We start from the raw sequence: 12,423 nt of genomic DNA, 5'->3' as shown, positions 1-12,423 counted from the left end.
TACATACTATTCTGGAAGACTGATAAATTACACCACACAGGTTTAGAAGCAAAAAACTGGATATTATCCAATGTATAGTGTAATTTTAACAAAATGTTTTACTGTATTTACCCCATATATTGATACTTTTGTATTCAAAATTTTAGATTAGTACAGTGAGAAATTTTATTTACTGAAAAATATCCCAAATTTCTGTTCTATCGTTTTACAAAATTCTAAATACAGCTTTTAGTTTAATTTTGATAGCATTTATATTATGTGAAGAGTCCATGTGATAGCCAAAACAGTATAATATTGTATACAATATATGAATGTATCTTTTCTATCGCAGTTCTTCTAGCTGGCAATATCAAATTATATATGGTAACCATTATTATTATTTTTTTTTTTGGTAACCATTATTTTATCAAGACCTTTGCTATTATAAGAATAGACCTGAATATAGTCCCTTCAATGATAGACAGCATATTGGTGCATAATTAATTTTACATTTAGAAGAAAAAAGTTAAACATGACAGCATAGCATCAAAGTTGATCATCCCTTGTGAATGTATTAAAGATATGGGTTATAAACACAGGCATGGAAACTAGAATATTTACATACATATATCATGGCTCATTAAGAAAAAGATTATTAAAGCATAATGTGAGTAATACATCATATTAATTCATAGTATAAACACACTTTGAGAAGTAATTTAAGTCAGGAATAATAAAAATACAGATAAAACATTAGCACTATTCATACATATTCTGTTCTGTCATATATATGAAAATATACACATGGATACAGCTCTTTTAAACCAAATTTTTACATAAATATTCACTGATTTAAATAAAAGTTGACAGAGGTAGAATTTGTGTCAATGTTCATAATTTTCAGGAACAAGTGCTTCAAATATTTCATTACTGTTTGTCCTTTAAAAAAATCCATATAGCCAACTCACTGAAAGCCATCATTCTGAAAAAGGGTGGAGGGGAAAGGTGGATTAAGAAAAAAATGATAAAATTACTCAGTACTTTCACGAAAAACTGCAATTCAGTAATATTTTAACTGAAATTATAATCTCTAATAAAACCTTTGCCCACAATCAAATTATAGTTAATCGTCAAGAAGTATTGTTCTATATTTAAAGGGAAAAGATATTCCCTTTAAACTATTATACAAAAGCACATCAAAGTATATGAGTACTAAAAGAATGATACACAGTGAAAAGAATGGGGTAACATAGAATGTTAATTGAGAAAAATCGCTCAAAAGAAGGGATACTATGATGTATAGGTTTCATAAAATTACAAACAAGTACTGTAAATTATGTTGTCTGAGTCTTAAAATAGCATGTTAGGGATAGTCAAATATTTTTCCAAGTATTTTGACCTTATGTGCTATCTAACCACCCTCCCAATTAAAAAACACAGACATTAAAATATAAAAAATCACACAATGGAAACACTGAGAAAGTAATTATTTTTTTCTATACCGAGGAAGACATACTTAAGAAGAAATTATCAGACAGGTTGTCAAATACTGATGTAAAACATTGTTTATAAGAAAAAAAAGTTAGAAACAAACTATCAATATATGTTCCATAAGAGGAGAATGATTAAATAATTCATGGAATATCCATGTGACGAACTGTTAAATCACTATTTTAAAATGGCATTTTTGAAAATGCTTTTAATGATAAGAATAAATGCATGCAACTATATTAAGGGGAAACCCCCCCACAGAACAGAACAAAACAAAAAAACTGATGAAAACTACTTTGAGTATGATTTCTATTAGAATTATACATGTATGTCTACGCTTGTGTGTATATTTATTACAAATTAAACATAAGAAAGGAGTAGGGGCTTCCCTGGTGGTCCAGTGGTTGAGACTGCGTGCTCCCCTCCCAATGCAGGGGTCACGGGTTTGACCCCTTGTTGGGGAACTAAGATCCTGCAAAGATCCCGCATGCCGCATGTCACGGCCAAAATAAATAAATAAATAAAGTAAAAAAAATAAATAAATAAACCTTTTTTTTTTTAAAAAAAAAGAAAGGAGTATACCAAATGGCTAATTGCTATTTTCTCTGGGTTGTAGGATTAAAAGTGATTTTTTTTTTTTAATAAATTTATTTATTTTTGGCTGCGTTGGGTCCTCACTGTTGTGCGCGGGCCTTCTCTAGTTGCGGGTGAGCAGGGGCTGCTCTTCGTTGCAGTGTGCGGGCTTCCCATTGCGGTGGCTTCTATTGTTGCGGAGCACGGGCTCTAGGCACACCGGCTTCAGTAGATGTGGCACGCGGGCTCTAGAGCGCAGGCTCGGTAGTTATGGCGCACGGGCTTAGTTGCCCCGCGGCATGTGGGATCTTCTCTGGCCAGGGTTCGAACCCGTGTCCCCTGCACTGACAGGCGGATTGCACTGTGCCACCAGGGAGGCCCTAAAAGTGATTTTGATTTGTACATCCATGTTCACAGCAGCATTTTCGCAATAGCCAAAAGGTGGAAGCAACCCAAGTGATGAATGGATAAACAAAGTGTGTTATATACATAGAATGGAATAATATTCAGCCTCAAAAAGGAAGGGAATTCTGACACATACCCCCTCCCTCATGGATAAAACTTGAAAACATTATAGTAAGTGAAATAAGTCAGTCACAAAAACACAAACACTGCATGATTCCACTTACTTAAGGTACAAAGAACAGTCAAATTCATAGAGACAGAAATTGTCATGGTGATTGCCAGAGGTTAGTGGAAGGGGAGAAAGGGGAGTTAGTGTTTAATGGGTACAGAGTTTTAGCTGGGGAAGATGAAAAAGTTCTGGAGATTGATGGTGGAGATGATTTTTGCACAAGAGTGTGAATGTACTAACTGCCAGAGAAATGTACACTTAAAAATGGTTAAAATGATAAATTTGACCTTATGCATGTTTTACCCCAATAAAAAAAATGTAAAGAAAAGTGATTTTGGTTATCTTCTTTATACTTTTGTATTTTATGTTTTCTCAGTGAGCATTTTTTAGATGCAATAATCAAAACAGTAAAAGCAAAACTGGATTATGTATGTTAACTATTAGAGACACTGTAAATATGGCTTGATATGAATATTTCATATTCATTTCTGGGTACTCATGGGGAAATCCCTTAAAATTAGTTTTGGTGACAACGTTAGAAAATATGAATGGAAATGTGTTACCAATTAACAACATCATTAGGATACTCTGGGAATTTGTTAATGGTTGTAGACATTTTCTAATCTACATCTACTAGAATGGCTATAAGGAAAATAACAAGTGTTGACAAGGACTTGGAAAACTGGAACTCTTAGACTGCTGGTGAGAATGTAAAATGGTACAGTCATGTGGAAAAAGTTTGGCAGGTATTCAAAAAGTTAAACATAGAATTACCTTATGACCCAGCAACTCTAGGTACTCCCAAAAGATATTAAAACAGACTAAAAGAGATACTTGTACACCAATGTTCATAGCAGCATTATTCACAATAGCTAAGAGATGAAAACAACCCAGGTGTCCATCAACTGATGAACAAAAGAACAAAATGTGGTATAAACACAAAGGACTATCATTCAGGGATGAAAAGGAATGAAGTTCTGATATATGCTACAACACAGATGAACCCTGAAGACATTATTCTAAATGAAATAAGCTAGGTGCCAAAAGACCAATATTGTATAAATTCACTTGTATGAAAATCTAGAGTAGGCTAATTTATAGAGATAGAAAGTAGATTAGAGGTTATCAGGGGCAGGGAAGTGAAGACAGGGGACTGGAGAGTTATTGCTTAATAGATACAGAGTTTCTGTTTGGGTGATAAAAAATCTTGGAAATAGTGGTGATGGTTGTACAACACTGTGAATTTAATGCCGCGTAGTTGTACACTTTACAAAATAGTTACGAAGGCAAAGTTCAGGGACTTCCCTGGTGGTCCAGTGGTTAAGACTTTGCCTTCCAATGCAGGGGGTGTGGGTTCGATCCCTGGTCAGGGAAGTAAGATCCCACACGCCTCCTGGCCAGAAGAAAAACAAAATAAAACATAAAACAGAAGCAATATTGTAACAAATTCAATAAAGACTTTGAAAATGGTCCACATCAAAAAAATCTTAAAAAAAAAAAAGTAGGCAAAGTTCATGTTATATATATTTTATCATAATTTTAAAAAGTTTTCTAATGCATTACAGCTTTAGAGATTGCTGGAAACCACTATGTTCTAGATCAGTGGTTCTTAAAGTATAGTTTGGGGATCCCTGGGAGTCAAGCCTCTTTTCATAAACTAAGAAATTACTTGCTTTTTCACTCTTATTATCTCACGAGTATACAGATAAGTTTTCCAGGGGCTATGTGATGTGAAAGGCCAGTTAGTAAATAAATATTTCAGATTTGTGGGCCACAGGGTCTCTGTCACAACTACCTAATTCTGCCACTGCAGAAAAGCAGTCTGAGATAATATGTAAACAAATGGGTGTGGCTTAATAAAGCTTAATTTACAAAAATAGGCAGTGGTGTGGATTTGGCCTATAGGGCCTAGTTTACCAACCCTTGATCTAAAATGCAGCTGTGAATCAAGCATGAAAAAAATGCTTGTGTCACAACTGCCAAGAGGCTTCATAATGAGAAGCAGAACCTCCATCTAATCACATTCAAATTAATGCAGCAGCTTAGAAGTTGTGAGGACACAGTGACTGCTGCCAGCACTAGGAAGTGGTCCTCAAAATGAAAGAGGAAAACAAATGTTTTAATCAAATAAACAAACACAAGACCAAAAGCACAGCAATCAGGAATCATTTAAACATAGGCCCTACAAATACCAATAAACCCTGGGGCATCAGTATATTAAGGAATAGAACATAGCTAATACTCTTAGGAGGATTCTGAAGTCACCAAGGAAATGCTTAATTATCTCCTACAAAATTCTATTGAGAGAGGCCAAAAAATAATTTTTAAAAGGACTGACTTTACTATTTCTGTCAGTAAGCCTGCATTTTTCAGTCATCTACTTTTTAAACCCTGGGTCTGACATGCTTCTTTCCCATTCACTCCCATCTCCAATGAATGAGCACATCACTTTGACCCTTCCTCAGCCAAATGTGTCCTAGCTCTTTACAATCACTTTGGAAAACTGACTTACCATAACTACTCAAGCTTGAACACATGCATGTCCAGTGACCTGACAATCTCACTCCTAAGTGTATACCCAAAAGAAACGCACACATCTGTTCGCCAACATAAGGTACTAGAATGTTCATCATAATTCTATCTGTAATAGCCCAAACTGGAAATTATCAAATGCCCATCAAAAACAGAAAGAGTAAATGGACTGTGGTATGTTCACATAATGGAATACTCTACAGCAACAAGACTGAACCATCTACAAGTACACAGCAGTATGGATGAATGTCACAAAGGTACTATTGAGAAAAAAAGCCAGAAATATATGATTTCATTTATAAAATGTCCAGAAACAGACAAAAGAAATCTATGCTTTTAATAACCGAGACAGTTACTTTTAGAGTAAGGCTTATGACCAGAAGGACACCCAAGAGAGGTCATGTTTTGTTTCTTGATCCGGGTGCAGGTTGCATAGGTGTGTTCAGTTTGCAAAAATTCATTGAGCTGTATATCCTATGATATAGCACTTTTCTGTATGTATATTATAATTTATTTTAAAATATCTAGCTTTCAATATTAAGTAATATTTTCTATGCCTTTGTCCATACTTTCACTATCTGTTATTTGTACCTTGAGTTTGGCACTTCATCAAATATTACCCTGTGATATCTCATATTGTCATTTAATTTTTGTTGTAGATGTCTTCTCTCTCTCTCTCTCTTTTTTAAAAATCTGCATCGGGTCTTAGTTGCGGCGTGTGGGATCTTCATTGAGGTATGTGGGATCTTTCGTTGCAGCGTGCAGGCTCTTCCTTGCAGTGCATGGGTTTCTCTCTAGTTGTGGTGTGTGGGTTTTCTCTCTCTACTTGTAGTGGCGCATGGGCTTCTCTCTAGTTGTGGCGTGCAGGTTTTCTCTCTAGTTGTAGCGGCACGTGGGCTTCTCTCTAGTTGTGGTGCGTGAGTTTTCTCTCTCTAGTTGTGGTGTGCGGGCCCCAGAGCGCGTGGGCTCTAGTTTGTGGCACCCAGGCTCTCACTGAGGCGCGCGAGCTCAGTAGTTGTGGTGCATGGGCTTAGTTGCCCCACGGCATGTGAGATCTTAGTGCCCCGATCAGGGATCAAACCCACGTCCCCTGCATTGAAAGGCAGATTCTTTACCAATGGACCACCAGGGAAGTCCCCAGATGTCTTCTCTTTTTTAATTAAGGTATAATTTATGTACAATAAAATACATGGACTGTAAACGTTCAGTTCAACGAATTTTTACAATTGTATACAGCCATGTAACCATCACCACCATGATACAGCACATTCCATTACCTCTGAAAGTTCCCTACCACCTTTATAGGCAATCTCCTCTCCCCCGACCCAGAAAACAACTCTTGTAATTTTTATAACCAGAGATAAGTTTTGCTTGTACTTGGTGTTACATACATACCTTTCTGATAATCAGTTTATATGTTCAGGAGACTGTAAAGGAGACTTCAGAGTAGAACTAAGGGGTGGTGTGCGAAGACCGTGCCGGCGCATCTCTTGGATTGCTCGTTCTCTGTCAATAAAGGCAAAATAAGAGATTATACCAAAAAGTGGTAAACAAATAAAAGGTCCTGTTTTTGTTATTAGTTAAGTAATTTCTACTCAATTGATTAATTAGTATTTCTACTAAATTTAAATCCTTTGTAGGGACTTCCCTGGTGGCACAGTGGTTAAGAATCCACCTGCCAATGCAGGGGACACAGGTTTGAGCCCTGGTCCGGGAAGATCCCACATGCCGCGGAGCAACTAAGCCCGTGTGCCACAACTACTGAGCCGGCGTTCTAGAGCCCGTGAGCTACAACTACTGAGCCCACATGCCACAACTACTGAAGCCCGCACGCCTAGAGCCCGTGCTCCACAACAAGAGAAGCCACCGCATTGAGAAGCCTGCACACCTCAATGAAGAGTAGCCCCTACTCGCCACCGCAACTAGAGAAAGCCCACGCAGCAACGAAGACCCAACACAGCCATAAACAAACAAGCAAACAAGTAAATAAATCCTATGTCTTTATATCATTTTTAAGTTGAGGATAAAAGATTTCAACTAAAGGAATATGTACTTTAAGAGATTGTTCAAAGCCCCTCTGAATATAGATTTTCAAAGTTGGTTGGTTCCCCTCTCTGCCCCTACCTTTCCCACCTCTTCTTGCACATAAATCTAGTCCTCTTCCTTCTTCCTGTCTCAAAACGCCCAAATGTTAGAAGTAATATAATCTACTTTCTGCTGTGTCTGGGTCTGCCCCACAAAGCATGATGACTGTGTTGCCGCCTCTACTGTGGGCTATTCACAGTCCCTGGCCCAGACTTTCTGACTTGAGCTCTTCAGTACCTAGGATTTCTACCTAGATGGGTGCTTCACAAACTTTTTTCATTATAATCCCCTAAAAAAACTTTTTTAGATGCCCCTCCCCAAATTATTCCCCCTCCGTCCAATTTTAATACATCAGATTTTAATACATAGATACACTGTTAATATACTGTGGCCCTTCCGAGGGCCATAAATCACTGTAGTACCTAAGGTTTCTTTGCCATTCCCTCTTCCCCAAGAATCCATATTGTTCCCTGCAGTGACAATACTGCCTCTTTAAAAATATACGGGGCTTCCCTGGTGGCGCAGTGGTTGAGAATCTGCCTGCCAATGCAGGGGACACGGGTTCGAGCCCTGGTCTGGGAAGATCCCACATGCTGTGGAGCAACTGGGCCCGTAAGCCACAACTACTGAGCCTGCGCGTCTGGAGCCTGTGCGCCGCAACAAGAGAAGCCGCGATAGTGAGAGGCCCGCGCACCGCGATGAAGAGTGGCCCCCGCTTACCCCAGCTAGAGAAAGCCCTCGCACAGAAACGAAGACCCAACACAGCCAAAAATAAAAAATAAATTAATTAATTAATTTAAAAAAAATGCATGATCTAGTTGCATGGTAAAGAGAAGGAAAGACATGGTCATGTGGGTCAAGGTTTCTTTGGGGACCAGGGGCAAGGAAAAAGGAGAAGAATTAAGGGAGTCTATAACCCTAGGCAACAGAGAGCTTGATTTAGGACCCTTGAATTGAAGAGAATTTCAGTTGTCATTAATAAATGAAAATCATTACACATATGCAGTTTAGTACATTCAGAAAATAGATCTTCTAAATTACAAGAAATTAACAACACTGCTTTCATGACACTGATGCAACCTCAGGCTTCATTTCTCTTTGAAATCACAAATATTGATTTCCTAGCAAATTCCATCTATAATCCAAATTGCACATCACTTAAAAGTTTTGAAGCAAATGGTTAAGAATAAGATTAGAGAACTCAAAATATTGACCTAAATAAGCAATCTGACCACTATTTGAGAATGAAATCTTTGGAATGCTGATGCCTATGGTATTAATACAGTAGGAAAGAAAAATGGAAGAAAAGTAAATTGACAAATTGATTCACAAATTAGACTTGGATTTTAACTGTTAAATCAGGTCTCATTCCTGTTTGTAACACTTGGAGATTAAAATTTTCAACATAATAAAGCAAATGAACTGAAATATAAGTGACTGAAAATTCCTAAGCTGTAGGGAATATATTGAAAAGATTAAGAGCACAGGCTTTAAAATTAGACAAACCTGTTTGGATTTTAGTCTTGGCTCTGCTATTTACTATTTGCGTGACCTTAGTTTCTAATAATAATATAGGCACAATAATAGATAGTTAATAGGATTAATCAGATACATACATAGTATCTGGCATATATTTGTTAAGTGCCCTTAAGACCATCAGCATCATCGCTTTTACGATGATTTGTATTTGGAATTTCCTATTGGACCATAATGTTTTGGGCTCTTGTAGAATCCTTACTAGCTTGCTGATTCCCTAACTATATCCTTTGAAATAATGCCCTAATTTTGCCCTGAGGTATGCTACAGCAAACATTTATACAATACTTGCTACTTTATAGTGGGGATATTATCTTCTACAACACTTGTTGCCTTTTTAGGAAGAATTACCAAAGAAATTTATTTTACATATTAATGCTAAGAAAAGTTTGCTATTTGTAAGCCATATTAAATCCTTTTGGAATAGAATAGGGAATAAATAAAAACGCTGTTCAACGCTAAAAATATTTTCTTACCGTTCATATCTTTCAGTTGAAATCTGTCTTTTGAGAACATCAAGATCTGTTTGTAATTGTGCCATTTTAGCCCGAAGCATGGTGTTTTCCCGGCTTTGACTATTTCTTAAAAACAAATTTAGAAAATCAAATAAATATAAATATTCTGTTTTATAGCATCAAGTGCTATGGATTTTTGTTTTTGTTATTAATAAATACAAATGGAGATGACATATAAGGATGAAAAAAAGAGAAGACTTTTCAACAATAATTCCATAAACGTCTGGAGCTTCTATCACAAAGTTTTCTTTTTCATTCATCTCATTTATTTAACGAACATTTACTGAGCTTCTAGTATGTGCTAGGCACTGCAGCAATGCTGGAGATACAAATGTGAGAAGACATGAATTGTAACATCAAAAAGTAAAGTACCTTTATTGGCTCTTTCTTGACTCCTACCTCAGAAAGAGATGTATTCCTAATTCCTTTTAAAAGTTAATTATTCCACTTATACTATCTACTCTGTGTTTCCTCCCTTCTTCCAAAAATATGTCCAAACTTCTCCATCATCAATCTCCTAAAAGGTAATCAATATCCTTATGAGGGTCAAATTTCATGGCCTTTTCAAAGTGTTTTTCCTAATCCACAGCATGAAACACAGCCAACTCTCCCCATTCTGAAATGCTCTCCCCTTTGTTGACTTCTCTCTTCATTCCTCAAATTTAGGTATTTTTCTAAAGTCCACTCGTTCACTTCCACGGGTACCACCTCTGTGGAGAACATATACAAATTACACCCCCAAACACGATGTCTCTTCTGAGCTAAACCCCCTGAGTTTCCCAAAGCAGCGGCCATGTAATCAAAATACTTTGCTTTGCACTCCCATCCCCCACTCCCCCAACACTTCGAAAAAAAAATTTTTTTGGTTCCTCCACTATTTTTCTATCATTTGTTTTATGCTACAAATCTATAAAAAATTATTCATATTGAAAAATTATTTGTGACAAGCTATTTTCCTCACATAAGTTGATTCATGACGCTTACAATTTGCTTTCTGAAAGGGTTAACTTCTCTTTAAGTAGCTGAATTTCTGTATCCTTCTCGTGGGAGGTTAAATGGGAATGAAATTCTTTATCTCTATTTGTAGCCAACAATGATTCAAGGTTTTTAATTGTATGTCTCTCACTTGACAGTTGTTTTTTTAACAGCTCTGATTCTGATTTTACATTTTCTAATTCCACTGCAACCTACAAGAAAAACAAAACAAGATTACTTCAGTATAATTTTAGACTTACTCTGAAAAATTATCTGCAGAGCTATACACACATCAGTTGCTTCATTTTGGGTACTGATTTAAGATTCTGTAATACTTTTCACATATAAGAAAAACATCTTATTTTCAAAATAATCTTTGCTATTTTTAGCAAAGACCTATCCCAACCCTCAAATAGTTTTCTTTCGTGTCATCTTGTCAAGAGAGGGTAATTAACATAAAATCCTAAAATGTGGCCACCCTATCAGTAAGGAGGCCCTTCTGGTTTATTAAATATGTATATTCTGATTACATAGTCAAACCAGTATTGAAGCTTCCAGTACCTGAAAATAAAGTTACTACTAAATGAGTGAAAACTGGAAACACCCATGTTTAAAAACACACATTGGGTTGTTTAAAGTAGTGCTTCGGTTTGGGAATGGGACGTTCCAGTTAACTCGACTTTTAAAATTAAGTAAGATTTTTATCAGGAAAAATATTCCACTTAGAAAGGAATGAACTGCTCAATTCTTCATATACGTCTTATTTTTAAACAGAGAAAGAATGTATTGGGATATGTTCCTATTCTATAATTAGAAGTCTTGTATTCTCCTAAATACCCATCTGCTTCAAAACAGCACCTAATTTTGTCATCATGTTTGCCAAAGAAACCTCGACAAAGAATATAGTAGTCAAATTAGAGTAGGGCTGAATAAAACAATACGCTACTGGGACTTCCTGCTGGCGCAGTGGTTAAGAATCCACCTGCCAATGTAGGGGACACGGGTTCGAGCCCTGGTCCAGGAAGATCCCACATGCCGTGGAGCAACTAAGCCCATGCGCCACGACTACTGAGCCTGCGCTCTAGAGCCCGTGAGCCACAACTACTGAAGCCCACGTGCCACAGCTACTGAAGCCTACGCGCCTAGAGCCCGTGCTCTGCAACAAGAGAAGCCACTGCAATGAGAAGCCCATGCATCACAACGAAGAGTAGCTCCTGCTCGCCCCAACTAGAGAAAGCCCGCGTGCAGCAACGAAGACCCAACACAGCCAAAAATAAATAAATAAAATAAATAAATTTATATATAAAAAAAACAATATGCTACAATATTATCTTTTAAGTTCTTACCCTCTCAAATTCAAGGTTTTTGGAATTCAATTGCTGGGTCATAATATCTTTGCCTGAATCAAGCTTAATGCAAAGTTCTCTAAGAGATGACACATCATTTAATACTGCTGCTTTCTCATCTTCTTGGTGTCTCAGCTCTTCTTCTAATCTAGATATGGCTTTTGCCATCGATGAGATCTGAGATTCATAAGCATGATGTGCATTTATGTGCTGAAAATAAGAAAACAGGTACAAAGTTAAAGTAACCCAGTAATTTTAAAGGTTTGAATCTGTGTAGCTACAACGTCACTTCATATAACTATAAAAGCCAATTTTTGCAATTTTAAAAATGCTGCAATTTTAAGATACTTTCAGGAAGTTGTCTGCTATTTAAAGATGGCCTATTTAACGCTTAAAAAAATAAACTGTTTTTAATTATTAATCATGGTAACTAAGTACCTCATGTATATATTTGGAAGATGCAAAGATGAAAATTACTGCTTTAGGGTTGTGAACATGAGAGATCTTTGAAGTCATATTAAATTTTTCCTTTATAAACTCTCTTTGTTATAATAATGCTTTTTAAAGTAACATATATACTTATCACTCCTCAACTGCCTTTAAATTCTGAATTTCAAAAATGGAGTTTGCTTTAAAACTATATACCTAAAGTCATATTTAAATTTAATTTAACTTAATAATAGTATACAACTTTATAGGATTTTAATAACTGAAATAACGAGCAAAATTTGAAATACTGATAAACACTTCTTTCCTAAAGTAATATACATTAAAAAAAAAGAATTAATTAATTAATTTATTTTTGGTTGCGTTGGGT

General features: G+C 36.3%; 1 protein-coding gene across 1 annotated transcript in view; it reads right to left on the bottom strand.

Moving 5' to 3' along the window:
- Positions 1-6,093: 6,093 nt before the first annotated feature.
- The window catches only part of CEP135 (centrosomal protein 135), a 69,381-nt gene continuing 63,051 nt past the window's right edge, over positions 6,094-12,423 (bottom strand). Inside the window, exons 22-26 of the mRNA XM_061191397.1 lie at positions 11,607-11,816; positions 10,270-10,472; positions 9,247-9,351; positions 6,545-6,655; positions 6,094-6,239 (exon numbers count right to left, since the gene is read on the bottom strand). Of these exons, the coding sequence (XP_061047380.1) occupies positions 6,556-6,655; positions 9,247-9,351; positions 10,270-10,472; positions 11,607-11,816 (618 nt within the window). The 3' untranslated portion in view covers positions 6,094-6,239; positions 6,545-6,555. The remainder of the gene's footprint in view (positions 6,240-6,544; positions 6,656-9,246; positions 9,352-10,269; positions 10,473-11,606; positions 11,817-12,423) is intronic.

The sequence above is a fragment of the Eubalaena glacialis genome, chromosome 5, assembly GCF_028564815.1.
Source record: "Eubalaena glacialis isolate mEubGla1 chromosome 5, mEubGla1.1.hap2.+ XY, whole genome shotgun sequence".
Taxonomy (NCBI): Eukaryota; Metazoa; Chordata; class Mammalia; order Artiodactyla; family Balaenidae; genus Eubalaena; species Eubalaena glacialis.
This window is presented reverse-complemented; position numbering and strand designations above follow the sequence as displayed.